The sequence below is a fragment of the Thamnophis sirtalis genome, unplaced genomic scaffold, assembly GCF_051295495.1.
Source record: "Thamnophis sirtalis isolate CommonGarterSnake01/CBP01778 unplaced genomic scaffold, rThaSir2_p1.2 scaffold_3, whole genome shotgun sequence".
Lineage (NCBI taxonomy): Eukaryota > Metazoa > Chordata > Lepidosauria > Squamata > Natricidae > Thamnophis > Thamnophis sirtalis.
This window is the reverse complement of record NW_028261383.1, coordinates 160,895,696-160,914,444: the sequence shown is the minus strand read 5'-3', so window position 1 is coordinate 160,914,444 and position 18,749 is coordinate 160,895,696. Positions and strand designations below refer to the sequence as shown.

The 18,749-nt window shown below is 38.2% G+C and overlaps 1 protein-coding gene across 3 annotated transcripts; it reads right to left on the bottom strand.

The window, feature by feature from the left end:
• Positions 1 to 381: 381 nt before the first annotated feature.
• On the bottom strand, positions 382 to 15,292 carry NEMP1 (nuclear envelope integral membrane protein 1). 3 transcript variants are annotated; one of them, XM_087710618.1, is made up of 9 exons: positions 15,167 to 15,292; positions 13,494 to 13,609; positions 12,382 to 12,601; positions 10,619 to 10,691; positions 9,963 to 10,056; positions 7,753 to 7,867; positions 5,398 to 5,623; positions 2,596 to 2,772; positions 382 to 2,248 (listed from the first exon to the last, which is right to left on the bottom strand). In XM_087710618.1, the coding sequence occupies exons 1-9, from the start codon at positions 15,258 to 15,260 to the stop codon at positions 2,035 to 2,037; spliced, it is 1,329 nt and encodes a 442-aa protein (XP_087566744.1). In that variant the 5' UTR covers positions 15,261 to 15,292; the 3' UTR covers positions 382 to 2,034. The 3 variants fall into 3 exon arrangements, with proteins under 3 accessions (XP_087566744.1, XP_087566745.1, XP_087566746.1); XM_087710619.1 differs by having other exon boundaries at positions 2,596 to 2,769; XM_087710620.1 differs by lacking the exon at positions 382 to 2,248 and having other exon boundaries at positions 2,636 to 2,799.
• Positions 15,293 to 18,749: the final 3,457 nt, after the last annotated feature.

Sequence of the window (18,749 nt, the reverse complement as noted above, 5' to 3'; positions counted from 1 at the left end):
AACCGCTGCCGTAGATGTTGTTCATCACTCACTCCACTTATCTCAATTACAGCACCTCTCAATGAAATCAGTTGCAAAATTGAGTATGTTTGTTAGGAAATACTTCTGCACTCTGACCAAGCTTCATCAGCTAAAAGCTCAAAAAACATATATTTTTTTTCACTTTTGGAAACTCATTGCCAACTTCATTCATTGTATACTCACTCACTCACTCACCAGGACAACACAACAATCAGAAAATAATTTGCAATAGAAACCTTTCACTGTAAATGGGATATCAGATTGTTTGCAGATTAATTATGCCAAGTTGTAGTACTACTGTCTGTAAACAGGATTAGGCCTCTTGACTTCCCAAGTGACACAATACAAAGAAACTTCATATTAGATAAACAAAATACTTTATTTAAAAAAGTTCACAAGTCAAGTTAGAAAATACTGAAGTACTCTCCATTTATTCATTGTCTAAAAATTAGTTGTGTCTGTACTAGCTTTGACCATTTGGGAGGGATATTTTATTCCTTTCAAAACACCTTCATGGCTTATATCCCAAATTAAGCAAAGATGTATAAATTAAAACTTTTGCCCTAGTTATTATTTCACATTGGTTTCAGCATTTTACACGTTTGGTGTGCATATAACAAGGACCTTGGTTTTCCTTAAAACTTCAAATGGACAGGAAAAATATAGTACATGTCAACTGTTTGTTTGGTTTTCTCTTGTCTTCTGTTTTTTGGAACCAGCTTTGATCCCAGTTAAAATAACAGATCCTTGTGTAACTAAACTGAGCGATCATTTTACTGACTAGGAAACAAACTAGGGTTTGAAAACAAATTATTAGATCTCTTTCAATCCTGTTAAGAAGGATGGAGGGTGGCAATGGAAACTTTAAAAGCAGTTAATTTATCAGTTAATAAATTTTGGATAGCTAGAAATACAAACATTTTGGGTGGTTATACATATCTACTATGAATTTATTGCCATGTTCCATCCAGATGCAACTGAATCCTTCTCAAAGGATTGCAATAACATTGAGGACTATCGGGATAAAAACAAGGCAATTTAAACTCTGAACCATTGGGGGGGGGGGTGTTGGTGAAGATCACAAAAGTATTGGCTTCCAAAAAGCAGTTTTATACAAAATCCAGCATTTCAGATTGCTCTGTCTCCTTCAAACCACTCTAGAACCTCTGTTCTAACCATACAGAAATTAATTCTTCAAACTGAAAGTGGCTCATCTCTGTATGTCAACCCCACCAAAAAGGCCACAAATAAGTTATAATATGTAACGGGTATCATGGATGAAGTCCACGGGAAGTATTTTAGTGGAAGCAACCCTCTTCTCAAGATATATAATTAAAAATATTTCTATTCGCGCAATTATCATGTATAGTACAGAACCTCTCTGGGAGACATAGCAACTTATTGCCTCCCAGCAAACACACTATGCATTCTGCAACAAGCAGTAGCCTCATACCTTCAGTGTACTGAACCCAGGAGGCAAAATTTCAGCCAACAAGTGAAAAGCATAGCAACTGGAGGAAGTGCAGCATGCTCTCAAATCTTTGTCGGCACCCTGGAAAATCAAAGGACAGCAGCTTTTGTTTCCCAGGGGGAAGACAATGAAAAATTAGGATATCTCTTATCAAATTCACCTGGACTTTCAAACCTTTCTTCAAGTAGCCTGTTTTTCTCATGGCAAAATAATTTGTCATTTTTCCACTGGCTTTTGGTAATGATTTGCAAGCTTTCCATATTCCTCCTCCTTGGGCTACTCATTGCTAACAGCTGTAGGTTCTGACTAGCTTGTACTTTGTAAGATATTTAATCCAGAATATTGGATTAATATCTTTAATCCAGAATATCCCAAGTATGTTGCAGTTCATGATCATGTCATGGTCTGGAATAGATGGCAGGGCTTTAGAGGCCTGTCATACAGCTACTTAAGCAATGCCACACAGAAAAGGCTTTTCTATAGCACTCCTCCATTGTAACAGCAGACAGGATCAATAAGGGGCATCAGTCAATCCATTTGCATCAAGAGTGGCCAGTTTTATCTTGAAAATTTAAGTGATTCTGGGGCCACGGTGTGTTTGGGCCATCCTCATCATCAAAACTGTTGTCATCTTCCTCATCTTCCTCTTCAAAGAGCTGATTCTCTAGAAAGGAACCCCCTAACCCATACTCCTGCTCATGGACAGAAGCCTCATTGGGGACGACATGTGAGGCACCTTCTATGAAATCAGCAAATCTGAAGGAAAGAAAGAACAATGTAAACAATACTACAACTAATGATTCTACAACTACTTCCCTCTACAATTAACTTTATAGTTTTAACCAAGTATTTGCAAGACAAAGTCTAAATTGAGGAGGGGAAACCTGCTGCTTGGATATAGCATGTTCTTACGAAAAATGGGTTTCCTTCCCAGGAAAGAAACCTAGATTGTTTTGAATTTGATTCCCACACATCCCTTTTTATGGCTCTCCCACAAATATAGCTTTAAATTGATTTTTTTTTTAAATCAAGATTACAAAAAAAAAATAATCCCTCAGCACATTATAGCTCACCCCTCCCTTCTGATGATCTTCATGGACTACCTTTTTGGAGACTGGATGCGGGAGACTGCTTTCCATGCAGAGAACTCCGGACTTCTGCAGTACTCCCGCAATTGTTCCAATTGTCTGCGTGTCTCTACCTCCCCCTGGATCCGATATTCTTCCTCGGACAACAGGCGTGGTGGGCTGGGCCTTTCTGGAGCTGTGAACAGCTTCCTGCTAGGACAGCAATGGCGTTAGTAGCACCTGTAAGTCAAACATTGAAATCTGGCCCTCTGCAATCCTCTTCAAACACTTAGGAGAGGGCACCTGATACACACTCAGAACTGCACCCTATCTTAAGTTGGGCTCAAAGTTGAACGTTCTAGACCTAGGCCTTCTTGACAGGCATATTGTCCTCCCAGTTTTACTGTAACAGTTCGTAGTCATATTACATCTTTTGCAAAGATATCTAAGAAATGCCAAAACAGTGTTAATATATGTTTGTGATAATACTGTACTCTTGTTCATCTTCAACATGCCAAAGGACACTGATAAAGATGATCAGAATGGTGCTTTGAAATCAGGCCTCTTCTTGAGAATCTGGACTCATTTTTGCTCAGCAGGACTTAAGAGAGTAGAGTCTTCCATGATTTAGTAGTGTACTTAGCTAGTCAGCCCTCATTTTTTCCCAATGTTCAACAAAAACTTTAATGTTTGAGTAATCTTTAACCAGTTGTGTCTCACTCCTCTTAAAAAAATAACTCACTCAAGTTTCCCCCGAAATATCTTACAGATGTATTTAGATAAAGCCCTCAAGTACAACATCCAGCTATCTTATCCACATAATTATTTTACAAAATAGAAGACATAGATCAGGAGCCTGCCTCTTATATAAGAATGAATCTTTAGAAGCAGATTCTTCTGCCAAATGTTTGCAAAAGCCACATTGTCATATAAAGCCAGTGATTGTCTAAAGCAGTGTTTTTCAACTTCGGCAAATTTAGGAAGTGTAGACTTCAACTCCCAGAATTCCCCTGCCAGCTCTGCTGACTGAGGAATTCTGGGAGTTGAAATCCATACCTCAAACTTGCCAAGTTTTAGAACCATTGGTCTAAAGTGAAGTAATGATTTACTCCTATTCCAAATCCTCCTTCCCTCACCAGCTTTTTCACAAGGCTGTATAAAGAGAAGGAGCCTTGGGAATTCCTCTGCTCCGTTGGCCAAAACTTTTGTCACTTGGCTTTTCTTTTGAGAGAGTGGTCTCATCAATAATTCTACCTCTTACCAGAAGAAATTTACATCATTTTCTACAGTTTCTAAAATTGCTTGTCATCTGCATCTTATTTTTTTAGTCTCTTAGATTAAAAAAAATACAGCAGGGATTACCTTGTTTTTAAAAAATGCTCAGCAAAAGTACTTATCTTTATTCATTAATGCACTTCAGTTCTGAGCAAGTGCTTCCTACAAGTATGTTCAGGTTGTGGTAAAGAGACACAAAAAGGAAAGCTTTATAGCCACCCAAAACCTCAACAGATAGATCATGAAGTACGTTCATCACCCAAAACCATTTATCACAGTTCCTGAGTTCACATGACATGGTTAGCCCAATCTAAACAAACATTCCAGTTTAGTGTATTTTGTAAACCAAATCTCAGTCTCATTTTCCTCTTCTAAACTGATGTGACATCATGTCTTTATTTGTCTAAGCAAAAAAAAAAAAAGTAATTTCAGCTTTAGAGGATTTAAAACATAGGTTGGTCTCACAGTGCTTCAATATCGCATAACCATCTTAAACAGTGTGTGATAATAATTTACAAACAGTGCATGATTATTTAAAAAATTGAAATAATAGACTAACTCTGGCACTTCAGTGTTCTTTCCTGAGATTTTGCAATTTTTCGGAGGGGGGAGGGTTGGCACTTGCCTCCTCGAAGGAGTCATATAGTCATGTCTGTCATCCGAAAAGTCTTTATACAAAAACTATAGCAATAGCAATAGCAATAGCAGTAGACTTATATACCGCTTCATAGGCCTTTCAGGCCTCTCTAAGCGGTTTACAGAGAGTCAGCATATTGCCCCCAACAATCTGGGTCAATAGGGCAGCGATGGCAAACCATTTTTGTGGGGGGAGCGCAGGGGGGTCGTGTGCGGGCATGCCACCCCCATAATGCAATGTGTGACACACACACCCAGTGCGCATGTGCGTACTACAGGTGCTCACCGCCATTTTTTGCATGCTTTTTTCACCCTCCCCAGGTTCCAGAGGCTTTACAAGAGCCTGGGCAGGGCAAAAACAGCCTTCCCTGCCCACTCCCCAGAAGCCCTCGTAGTCTTCAGGGACCTTCAGGACGCTTCCCTGAAGCCTTCGGAGCACTCAAAATGACCCTTGGAGCAAACTGGAAGTCTGTTCCCAAACTTCCGGTTTGCCAATAGGGCTGTTTTTTTGCGCTCCAGGGGCTTCAAGGAAGCTCATGAAGCCTCCAGAGGGCCTCGGGGGGGGGGAGAGGCTATAAAAGCCTCTGGAGCCTGGGGAGGGCGAAAAATAGCTTTTAAAAAGGGTGAACTCAGCTGACCAGCTAACAGGTCAGCGCCTCGCGTGCCCTGACAAATGGCTCCGCGTGCCACCTGTGGCACGCGTGCCATAGGTTCGCCATCCCGGCTAAAGGGACTAGAGAATTAACCAGGAATGAAAAAACATGCTAAGAATTTCAATAACTGAGAACATAAGTCACTTATTTTGGGGACAGAGTTATGCATATAAACATATTCACCTACCCCTACTCCACAAATTTCTAAATGGGCCTATCATTATTTACATTGTGTTTTCTAGAATGAGCCAAGCCATTGTTTCCCATCCATCACCTGTAGATGGCATAGGCCCATATGACTGGGTACTCCAGGTTTTTAGTGCAGATTGCAATTATAATCAAGATGACGGCAATATGTCGTATCTGAATGCTCATATAAAGGAGCAGCAAGCCGAAAATCTGCAGACCCCAAGTGAGAAGATTTATGCTGCGTTCATTCTCCAGAGGGCCATATTTGTAGCACACGGCAAAGCTTGCACACCCTATGATGACCAGGTAGCCTGTGGAAGAAGAAAAAGAACTATTTTTATTTGGATTTTCACTATCACCATAAGTTACTTCTTCTATATAATTCAGCTTGTCTATGTCAGCCAATAAGACATTGGTTATAAGTATCACATCTGTTCTAAATAACCTAGACATTAGCATGCAGCCAAAACATTGAAGCCAGAAGGAAATAAAATGCAATAATTCATGCTTCTGACTCAGCATATTTTACAAAATATCAAACAAATACATCATACTTTTTTATCAATGGATAGAAGAAAACAAGTGTTATAAAATATTATGTCCACAAAAGACAAAATATCTTCTCCCAATATATGGTATTAGAACGGGGCAGGGGGGACTAGAAATTTTAATAATTCATCAAACATTCCCACTAAAAACCATCCAGATGTTTTACACAGATGTTCTGTTCATCTTTTAGTGCTGAGTTTAATTAAGTTTTGAATTCTCTGCTTGATTACAGTATTGTTTCATGTAAGCAGAGCTCTCATTTATGAAAAATTCTAATCACAAGCCTATTTATTGGTACACATATGGCAACATCTGAATTCATCATAGAAACAACTCCCCTTCACAAAACTCATTCCTGACAGGATTGTTTTTCAGTCTCTCGAATTTTAGCAGACTGATCTGATAACTGTAATATAAACCTTATTGCTGGTGATACTTGATACAGGATGGGACAAGATTATCAACTTTTTTTGTTCTGTGACTTTCGTGATTATATGAGTGGCTTTCAAGGCCCCTCTTTGAGGTTGGAAAAACAAAACTTAATAAATCATAATTTGGAAAATCACATTAAGGAAGTAAATTATACAACACATTGGAAGACAGAATTATATAATGTTTTTATGCCTGATAAAATGGAACTTCATACTCTAGAAACCAATATGTATTTAATAATATCAAGCAAAGTAACTGAAAGATTGAGATTCTCTTGGCAACATTTCGGCGAGGTCTCACTCGCCATCTTCATGATACAGCCACAAAGCCAATCAATCCATTTACTGAAACAATGGCAGCACTCCACATACCCCCACCAAGATTTATAGAAAGAGGGCAGCTCCAGCCATGCTTTAAGCCCAAAACCCAGCCTGAAGATGGCGAGTGAGTCCTCGCCAAAACGTTGCCAAGACAATCTCAATCTTACATGGGAAAAGACCCAAATACAAGACCAGCATACACACACACACACACACACACACACACACACACACACACACACACACCACACACTGTTGTATCATTTTTATTATAAATGATTCTCAGGATAAAGCATATACTGACTTAAATTTGATAAACCAGACTTTTAGAATATTTTAAACCTAAATTGAAAGGTTTCAGATGGTTAAATTAGAGATTACCCATGACCAAGCTATTTATCTGCAACATGATTTCCTCAGAAATTAAGTGCCAGTATTACACCAATTTAGAGGGGCCAGCCTGTTGATCCAGATAGCTTTCCAACGGTACGTTAAGGTATATACTGAGGTTTTTGTTTCTATGCTGTTGGATAGTTATCCATTTTTGAGTATTTTTTTCTAAATTAAGATGTCTTTCTGAATTTTTCTCTTCTTAATTAGAATGATTCTGTTAGTAATGATACGATTGATTATGCAAGCTCCATTTTCTGTTTTTCTATTTATTTTTGTAATGGTTACATTGTAATTTTTTATTATAAATAATAAAAATTAATTTTAAAGTCATTAATACAGAATAAGAATACTGACATTCCAAATATAGCCTGTTTTGTATGATAAGTAATGAAGAATGCAAAACCAACATTAATTGACAGATGGTTCTGAAAGTGTAAATAATGTCTTTCCAACCATGATATCTTACACTATCATGGATTCACAAACCTATGCAAGATTTGCTATCTCCTATTTAATTCTAAATACACTGTCACAGAAATACGGTAATTCTTTGTATTTTTCCTAGATAACTAGGAAAAGTAATAGCCTGCAAATTCTATTTACGCAAACTAATCAGAATATTTGGACCATTTTAGAAAGTAGTTACTTAAGCGAAAGTCAACTGCTGCTGTTTTCCTACGTAGATTAGTTCAGAAACATTGTAAAATGACCTCAGTATCAAAAAGAGAAGGCCATCAGCTACTCACCAAGTAGATATTCCCAATAAAAGGAACATATTTCCTGAAGATTTCTGAAGGCCAACTGGGTAAGATAAATAGAAAAAGACCAGCCTCCCAGAATCATGAGATAGATGGGGCTCTTCTAGAAAAAAAATAATAAAATGTTACAGATTAGAGAAAGCTCCTTAAGCATTTTTAACAGTTTTTATCACCTGCAGTATTCCAATGGCTTCACGTGCTGCACTCATTCTGGTTGGCTCTTTCAATCATGAACAGTTCCATGTAATAATCATAATGGATGTTTTTCTGGATGAAATTTTTAAGTACGCTCTGATTTTGAACCCTTGGATGTCTCAAGACCCACTTCTCAAAATGTATCAAGTAGCAGCTACAACATGTAACATTTTATGTGAAGATTTGGAAAAGGGGGGAAACTAAATGGACATCGCATAAGATGGCCTACCTGACACAGGTATATCATGTTCTGGTTTTGATACGCAAGTCTTTGCTTACAGACAATTTTTTTTAATATGAGAAGCAGAGGATTTAAGCTGATCATTTTCAGGTTTACCAAAAGCTCATCCTCAATGCTTTTTTCTTTGACTCTGTAAATGAAAACCTACAGCTAAAGCATTACAATACTGCTTCCTTCTAATTTGTGTGTCAAAGGCTGTTTTTCCTATGTTGCTTTTAAGAAAAATCTTGCTACCTTATGTCTGCTGTTAAACCAAAATGAATCCTTTTGGTCAAATAGCAGACAACCGAACGTTTGCTTTTCCCCTTAAAAGAGATGTGATAAATCTAAGGAAGTTTTATCAAGGCATATGAGTATGGGACAAATAGATACGTAGTTTTCATGTAAAAATGGAAAAATCTACCCTCTAATAATGTAGACACAAACACATTACAATAGGCTAAAGTTAATGCTCTTCTATTCCAATACAGTCCTCTTGAGGCCAGTATGGGTGTAGATATTAAGCTGGAATATAAATTTCCTTTGTGTTAAATAACGGCAAAAATAATTTGGGAATTCTTTATCTCTGTATGCTTAATTCTGACTGTCTCTAGATAAATTACAAAATAAGGCAAGAAACTGACATTAACAACATCATTTCCACTGAATCAATCAGGGTTAGAGATAATAAGAAGTCTATACGTGTATTTGTCCAATACTTAAGATGCAAAACCAAATAATTCTCATAATTAAAAGCTTAAGAGATTCCTGAGAAACCTATCAGACATTTAAAATTTTATTCTTTATTATCTCCAATGAACCAAAACCAGTAGGTTAAATGTATGAACTTCAACTTCCAGAATTCCCCAGCCAGCATGGGGAATTCTGGGAGTTGAACTCTACATATCTTAAAGTTTCCAAGGTTGAAAAATATAGATGCATATGAAAAAAATGGAGCACCATAAAACATTTCAGGTATAACCTAAACCTCAAAAACATATAAAACAATTGAAATCAAAACTTCTACACTGTACCCAGTTCTAAAAAATGTGAGCATGGCTTTTGAACTTGTGTTCCAGGATTCCATTACACTGAATAAGAGTCTAGATATTTAGAGTTATTTACTTGTTCAAGTTGGTGCCCATTTAGTTGCTGATAATGGTATATTTGGAATTTTTTTCAGAACCCCACAGTAATTACTTTTAGTAGTTTTCCAATAAGGTCCCTGCTTACAATAACCAAAGGCAAAGCTTACAATATTCTCTTCAACTCAATATATGCTAAGGAAAATTGTAGCACTATCAGCATATAACAAAACTGCTATTATCCAACCTGCCAGATTAGATGGCCTTGCACCACAGTATGGGTAGTAAAACTGTGAATAAATTGTTTTCTATACTAGTTAGGTTGATAAAATTCCCTTCATGTTTCCAAGCTTACTTAAAGAATAAAAACAAGGCAGGCATTTAGAGATTTAGCTTGAACCTTGGAAACAGTTTTCTTAATTCATTATCTTCCATATTTTTTAAAAAAAATAATACAAGATAACAATTAAAAGGGGGAAGGGATTCAAAAAGGGAAGAAGTGAAAGGGGGGAGTTGTTTTTCCTCAGTACAGCTATAAAATATATAATCAGGTTATATCTTACCCTGCACATCTATTATTAGACTACCACACCCCAAATTTCCAGGCATTTGAAAGGCCTTTAGCCAGTTCAGACTATTTACTTTTCAGAATGTTGCCAAAACCCCTAACAAAGTTAAGTCATCATATTTTAACCCACCTTAGGCACAAATCTGGATAGTACATAGACAACAATGAGCAATGAACTCAGTATGCCAATGCTTATTCCAGTTGAATAGAAAAAGATTGAACTTCTGCAAAGAGATAGAATATTTCAAACACTATGTATGAAAATCTACACATGGCACAAGTTTAACAGTAACTCTAATAATTCTAGGTTTTGGGCGGATAGCCATTAAAAAGAAAGAAAATAAATGACAGCGAGGGCTGATGGGTAAAGAGGAAGACAAATAGAAAATGAATTATAGCAGCAGGAGGAAAAGTGAACAATACTCCAAAAACTAAGAGCCATAATGCTTTCCCAAAGGAACAGACATTAACTTAGCTGCCAAATTACATGGTAGTACTTTAAAAGAGCAAACAATATGTGGAAGTCTTGCAAGAGTTGAAAATAATGACGCACATGCATTGAAATTTCACAAACATCTCTCTTCACTACTCAGAAAAAGAACAAAGGACAAAAATATCCTGTTACATGGAAGCCGATGGAAACAGGATTTGATATTTCCCAAATATTTCTCCAGTGAAAAGGGACAGATTAACACAATCACAAACTGAAAGAGAGATAGGCATTTACTAGATTAGATGGTTATCAGTTGTGAGCTGGCAAACATTATGAACTGGATTTTTACTTACCTACTCATCAAATCACCACAGAAAAACAGCAGCAGGCCCAGAAATGTAACAATGAAGAGCTTAGGATCAAGTGCTAAAAGAAATAAAATTATTATTTTATTAATCAGCTGGCTGAACTACTTAGAATATAATGGCAAATATATGTAAAAGATAAAAATATCTTCCCATCAATATGTGTTTCTGCTGCATACAGATTTTTGATAAACTGATTGTCAAAATGAAAAAAACTGAGAACTATTAAGAACCATTGCTGTAAAGTCTTTTAAAAAGGCAAACAGTATTTTCTTTTAAAATCATTCTTTCCATCATTCACATTTTTCTAAGAACCAACTGATTTGAAAAATGCAAACTGCATAATAAAACTAATTCACACACTTTATCTTTTGTACCTCAGAACATCATATACATACTCCCACGTAGTTCAGCAATTGTGAACAATTGTGTTTCAAAATGGACAGATTTTATATATACAAAGTGAGCTTGTCCTTATATGAGATGCTCCTCTCTTTTACCTCTGCAGACTTAAACCTACTAGACTTGTCCTTATGGTAGCAAATGCTGCCTTAAAATTTTGGAATGTAACATATATATATACAAAGTGAGTGATCATTCTAAATGTATTCAATTCTCCTTGCCTATCCAGGATAATTATATCCTTCAGACACAAAACATGAATAAAATATGTATGAAAAAGTAAAGGTATTCCAAGAATGCAAGCAGCACATTCAGGAAACATATCAAGTTTAATTTCACAGGATCACAGAATTGTGGGATTGGAAGAGACCAAAAGGATAATCTAAGTCCATTCTTCTGTGAAGGAAAATCAGAGACCATCTTTGAGAAATGGCTGTCCAGCCTCTTCCAAACCTCCGAAGATGGAGAATTACCACACATAAAGACTATTCCATTTTGGAAAGGGGAGGGGGGGGTGAGTTAGCACTGATTCTGGCAACTGCATTTAATAGTCTTTGTAGTTCCCTTGGTTAAGATTTTCAGAATTGGCTTATCATCGTCTGCTTCCTAGGGTTGAGACAGTGTGACTGACTCAATGTCACCCAGCTGATTTTGTGTCTAAGACAAATCATGATTTCCTGGTTTCTACCCTGGTGGCTTAACCATTACACGCAAATGACTCTTGTATAGGATTTGGCATTAGAACATTTTTCCTTATATTTAATTTAGGTAGTTGTGTAAGCATGCCAGGTGATGCATCATCCACACCATGCTGCATGGCCATTGGTCACATAACTGCATTTGGGTTGCTTGGCAACCTGTTTGTATTTATAACCGATTGCCAAGTGCTTCGTGATAACGTGATTGTCATTTGCAATCTTTTCTGCTGTTTCCTCAAAAAGTCAACAGGGAAAAGTTGCAAGCAGAGGAGACATTGGACTTGAGGTCCGTTCTCCCAGTGTGCTGAGAGACTTCCCCTCCCCTCCATGCAGGAAAAGGAAATCCTCCTGTGCACTTGAGAGATGGATCTCAAATGTGATGAAAACACTAGTAGATTCCAGTGTTTTGAACCTTCTACATTGATAAAGGCTGCAATAGTTCACCTAAGTGGAGTAGGAAAAGGATTCCCGAGTATAATGGTCCGCATGGTCACTTAATATCCGCAACTGGGAAAGACGAGATTGAGATTGTTGAGCAAGGTAGTGACATGACAATTTACTTTGCTTCACTCAACAACAGAGATTCTGGGCCCAACTGTAGTCGTAAGTGGTGGGCTACCTGTATTAGAACTAAGATAAAAGAAAACTTACTTCGAATAACACTGATGGCGTACTTGGAGTCTGGATCTAAGGTCTCGACTTTCAAGCAAGTTTTTTTACTGAAAATGTCAACATTAATGTAAGTATCATTAAGCTTCTCTTTGAAGAGCAAGCCAACATACATCCATAAACTAAATCCATCCAGTTCTTTCAGCTTCTCCTCACTTTCAACTTGGATGACGCGGATCACCTTGGTGCTGTTTATTCGGATCTGGATGGAACAAAAAGAGATGGCAAAAACAAGGACAGTTCCATAATTAATTAAAAGATTTCTTAATGTTATTATTTAACAATTTGTTGAAATAGACAGCATTACATTTAACAAGTTATGTTCAATGCCCTTACAAAATACTTAACAACTAGTTTCAGGGGAAAATGCCAAAGAACTTAATAGGGTTTTGAAAAACTGCCAAATGAAATCTGAAAAAGCTTAGCATCTTGAACAGGCAACCTATTTATGGAGAAAAAGCTATTTAATCCAGTGATGGGAAAGGAGACTAATATTAAATCTCATTGTGAAACCAACTGAGAAATACAACAAACATCCAAAAAAGGTATTGTGGGAGAGGAACTCTGACCCTTTGCCTACTAGAATCATCTGACCTAATTCTATTCCCAACCTCTAGCACAGAGATAGGTTAAAATATAGCCTGTATGGATCAGCAACTACAACATGGTATTGCAACATTACTAAGCTATAGAATATAATCTTGTTCTTGACTGTCCATGATCTTTTTCTTCAAATCTTACTTGAATGGAATATAATTATATAACCGTGAGACCAAAGTTGGACCAAAGTTTTTCCTAGATGTATATAAATTAACTGCATCTAATGGAATAGCTTGAGAAGACAAGGAGAAAGAACAGCAGGACCATTCTTCTTACACAATTATTATAATACAGTAAGCTAGATCCTTAGCAATTTACTATACATTCCCCCGAATTTATAATTTGCTTTTATCTTCCACATGCTCCAAACTAATCAGAGTTTTAATGAAATTTCTATTAGAGTCACCTAGAACATATTTACAGATCTATAGTTATTCACTTTAATTTTGTGAGATTCACCTCAGGTACCCCACAAAAAATAATCTAATTCTTACCTGAATTTTAGTCCATATATCATGCCATTTGGGAATCACTTTATTTGAATAGCAAAACTGTTCAGGGGAAGTATTTTCATATGTTTGATGTTCTTTAAGTAACACTACATCTCCATCTATAGGAATCCACACACACACACAAAAAACATTAGATACTTTGGCAAAATGAAATAATGTCATTTGAGTTAAGACAATGAGGCTTATTTATATAAATGAGGAACAGAATAATTATATCTAGTAAAATTCCAATATGCCTTTATCTATTTGTTATATTTATAACCTGCTGAGACTTATTTCATGGGATTCAGGTAGCGTACTGTACATAACACTCCTTTGATTTCCCCCCCCCACAATATACCAAAACAGAATTTTGGTTAATAGTAATGGCAAGTGGACATGCAAAAGACTAGGTGACCAAAATCCATCTTGCTTGTGTTAAATCATAGACCACACTAAAAGAAATCTAACTTAGGTTTCAATCTGAACATACAGTATTTAGATTTTTAAAATATTAATGGACTTCTTACCTATTTACTCTTGGTACTCTTGACACCAACCACCATAAAATTTATAAAATGTATAATCTCAATAACAGAAGCATTAGCCACATCGTACCCAGATGATATGCATGAGGAACAAACTAATAATCAGATGTAAACATTTGTCCTTAATTTTGGAAGATGTGAAGAACAAAAAATGTAACAACAAATGCCACAACTCACTGGAAAACAGGGTATGCTACAGAGTAGCAATTTTGCCTAATAATCCACTTGATATTATTTATGTGAGTACAGTACTCGAAACAACAGTCCATATTGTCTTGTCACACTACCGTGGTTATCCAAGTGATATTTCACCATGATTGATTCATTCATCTTTATTTGGACAATGATTAATATGTGTGTGTGTGTGTGTGTGTGTGTATCTCCCCCAGAAAATATTGCAACACAGCAGCAGCCATGAGGTGACCACTGTAACTCAAAAATAATACCTCCCCAAAAATAAGGCCAAGCACTTATTTCAGGGGTAAAAAGAAAATAGGATCCTGTCTTATTTTCGGGGAAACACAGTATCTCAAATGTATATATCATATGTATATGTGTGTTGTGTATAGGTAGATGTATACTTTATTTTGAGTGTGGACAGAATTTCATTTTTAATGTGGGCCAGTGTGCTCGCAGTAAAAAAATGACAAAGTTTACCTTCTCTTTTATTTCTTAAAAATCTCCCTTCACCAAGAAGCCTGATGCCCACAGATGTCCACCTCTATCATAGTCTAAGCAACCCACCCACCCCTCAGACTTAAGTTGAGGGAAATTAATACTCGGGACAGCCCAAGTCATCACAACATGTTACTCCCAACATGTTACTGGGATTCCAGTCCCCAAAGCCTGGCTGGGAATTGTGGGAAGCTGAGTCCCATTTGGAGAGGAACAGGATGGGAAAGCCTGGCCTGGAGAAGGCATCCAGAGTGCCCTTCGTTCTCCCAAAATGATAAGGAATCTTGGGACGGGGATTTTCGGTTGAGAAATCAACCTAAGCCCATTGTCGCTTACACTAACAATAACGGCACTGAGGGACCCGGAGCCTCCGTTACCGGAAGAGGCTCAGGAGGCAAAGGGGCAAAAAGGCTGGGGAACGCCCTGAATTATCTCGCACTCCTGTCCGCTTACCGGAGCTGCGCGCCAGGATCGAAAGGACCATAACTCGTAAGAGGAGGCGGCAGCCGTGAGGCCACTCGGAGGCTGTTTTCATCTCTCCCGCCATAACCTGCCCGCCGGTCTCTCACCCGCCCCCCATCGTAAGATAACCCTTCCCTCCGCGGTGGCCCCCGCAGCCTATCGGAGAGCGAGAGCCACTCCCGCCAGCACGAGAGTCAGCCGCATCACCCAATTGCAAGCCGCTTGACGTTAAGGAAGGCCGGGCTTAGAATCCGCCTTGCCAACAGTCGCCTTTGACCGAAGTGACAGGAACCAATCAACGATCAGAGTCGAGGCTCTTGTGAGGTAAGGCATACCGAACATACGGCGAAATTGATATATGGTCTGTCCACTCAACGAGGAGGATCAAGCAGCTCGTCATTAACCAAACCCATTTTATCGCCCCAATTGGTTGGAAGCTGACAACTTTCAACCAATCGAAGAGACAGAATTGAGAAGTGTGTGACAAACACCCGCCCTTCTTTTTTTCTTCGGGGGGGAAATGGCAGTACTTTTTTTAGCAGGCAAAGCGGGGGGGGGGGGGTGTTTTCGTCCGCAAGAGTGCAGAGTGATTTCCCTTAACAACCATCGAGGGTCTGCAATAGCAACAGCCTCCCGAATGACAGGCCGCAAATGGGACTCCTTGGGTGTGGCATTGATGAAGGGCGGGAAACCAGAGTGCGAAGGCGTGCTGCAGTTTGGGGGGGGGGGGGCAATTCGGATTGTACAGTAGAGTTCAGAGGCAACTGTGACAGGGACCTGGGAGTCTTAGTGGACGATCACTTAAACATGGACCAGCAGTGTGCGGCGGCGGCATCCAAAAAAAGCTAACAAAATCCTTGTTTAGACATACAGTCAAAATCACGTGAAGTATTAGCACAGTTCTATAAAGCTTTAGTAAGACACAATGGATGGAAACTAATCAAGGACAAGGCATGTCAAATTGTCAAGGAGAGGACAATCAACCAGTGGAACAGCTGGCCTTTAGAAGTTGTGGGAGCTTTATCACTGGAGGTTTTTATGATTGGACAGTCACTTGTCTCAAAGAGTATAGGGCAGTGATGGCTAACCTTTGTGTTGTTGCGTGCTGAAAGTGTGCACATGTGTGCTGTCGCGCATGTGTGTACATCCATAATGCAATGTGTGGGGGTGGGGGACCCCAACGCTCCCCCTGCATGCATATAGTCCTCTGCCCCAGCGCATGCATGCATCTTCCACACCCCCTGCGCATGCACATGTGACCCCCTGCATGCATCACACGCACACGTGCACACACATGTCCCACATGCACCCCCACCTCCCATGCAGGCACGGCAGAGACCCCAAAACCAACTGGCCGGTGGGAGGCGCATGTGCATGCGCGGTGAAGCTGAGCTGGGATGATGGCTCATGTGCCTGCAGAGGGCTCTGCATACCACCTGTGGCACATGTGCCACAGGTTCACTATCATGGGTATAGGATCTTCTGCTTGAGTAGAAGTCTGGACTAGAAGACCTCCAAGGTCCTTCTGTCTCTATTCTGATTATTTGAATTACTGTATACAATTCCACCTCTGAATCCTCACAGAATGGGGAAATAATATGCAATGTAGTAGGCACAATGACTTTAAAAAAAAACTATTACAAGTTCTCTATAGAAAAATAACAAAAGGAAACTAGCTAGAAAAGAAATAGATAAACAAAACTTAAAAACTATGAAGCCAAAAGCTTCACAAACCAAACTAATTATTAATGGTATGTTGATGCAGTGTCAAAACCACTTTCAAAAATCCATCCTTTAAATGCTGCTACTGGCCTATGAAACTCGTGTTGCTACAATTAAAGCCCTTTGTTCAGTGAAGGTCCGATGTGATGAAATTTGTGCTGGAAAAAGTGTTGGGACACTTTATATTTTAAACTTTATAAATGTGAACCTTTACAAATAGTGTTGCAGTGGGATTTTAATAGTATCACTGACCTACCTAATCAGTGCCAATTTTTACATTAGCAAGTTTTCCTTTTGGTCTCCCATCTCAATACCATTTTGATGCCTTATTTCTAGAACTCACTTTTGGTTAAATGTAGCTAAGTACACCAACTAAAATTACTATGACAACCACTGCCATTTTTATTTTCTAGAACGCAGTTAGGACCCGATATACTGTAATTCTGTAGTGCTCAGGTTTTAAAAGTGTTTGTTTTTAACTGGAAGTAACAATTTGTTCTAAGGCCACTGAAACATATTAGTTAACCATTTGACTAACCATAGTAAGTGCAAAAGCCAAGCTATGGGCCATGGGACATAACCTGATTTATAAATATTTATCCTACATATTTATGTTACGTTTGTTTTACTTCAGATGAGTTTATTTTGTTGTGTCAGAAACAAAATAATTGGGTTGGTTCTTGCTTCAAAAAAGGAAATAATGACCAACTACAGTAGATGATCTTTCTAGACCACCATTTGAGAGTGATGTTTTCTCATTATGTAAGTGTTTTACAAGCAAAAATACTGATCCGCCTCCTCAGGGAAAGTTCCTTCTATTTCACAATATCATGTTTTCCCTGAGGTTGGTAAGAGGATAGCACTTCTAATGACCTCTTACCTCGGGCAGAAGGGACTGATCCCTACATTATTATCTGCAAACACCCCTATTTTCCCTGATATTAAGTCAGGAAGATGAAAAGGAAGAACCCTTATATTTTTTATTCAAGATTTGAGAGCGTTTAACTGTTGCGCAATTTCATTCTCTGGTTGCAAAGCCTAATGCTTCAGCTTCTATCCCCGCTGATGCTACTCATTTCACTGCCACAGAGCCCATTCTCTTTTCTGATGGCTCTTGTCTCTGAAATAAAATTGGAAAACTGTGCCAGGTATTCCCTTTGTTCTTTTCATTCTGTTGAAATCTTTTGTATTCTAAAGGTAGACTCCATTCAAGTTAGGCTCACTAGGTTCTGTAATTTACCCACTGGGCAAATGTTACTATTTTTGGTGACTCAATATGCTCATGGGCTTTGCTGTTCATTTGCTATTTAGAAAAAAGTTGCTAATTTTGGCTGAAATGTCCACCTTCTTTTATTCATGTTTTATCATTTATCACCTTCCAAGGTTGCTTATATAAATCAGCATTTCTCTTGTTATTGGTGGAGAGAAATATGCTGGAATGGCAGCTTGTATAGCTGCATTAAGAAGCCCATCATTACCATAATTTTGGATGCAATTCAGCAGACCGAAGACCTATATCAAATCTTGCCTTCTTTTCATGATTTAAAGCTATAACATGAAGGGGTCCAACCAAGTGAGTATTACTTATAGAGATAAGTGATGTGCAACAGGGATCTCAGGACTGGAAGCAATGAGTTGGTCAACCAGTTGCTTTAAGACATAGACTATATTTTTCATCAGCTTATGAATGCAAATGTATTTATTTTTATCTCATTTTTTATTTTATTTTCTAAATATTATTGATCATAAATTATTATTTTTTATAAATAACTCAAGGCGGTGAACATAACTAACACTCCTCCTTTTACTGTATTTCCCCAACAACCCTGTGAGATGGACTCAACTGAGAGAG

What these genes read in the sequence shown, in the direction of transcription:
- NEMP1 (XM_087710618.1), bottom strand. Translation starts at nt 15,260, where the DNA reads ATGGCGGGAGAGATGAAAACAGCCTCCGAGTGGCCTCACGGCTGCCGC. An exon ending in CGCCATCAGTGTTATTCGAA is followed by an intron (nt 10,692 to 12,381) that starts GTAAGTTTTCTT and finishes TATTTCTTTTAG; the next exon opens with CACTTGATCCTAAGCTCTTC. An exon ending in TGGGCCTATGCCATCTACAG is followed by an intron (nt 2,773 to 5,397) that starts GTGATGGATGGG and finishes TTGCTGTCCTAG; the next exon opens with CAGGAAGCTGTTCACAGCTC.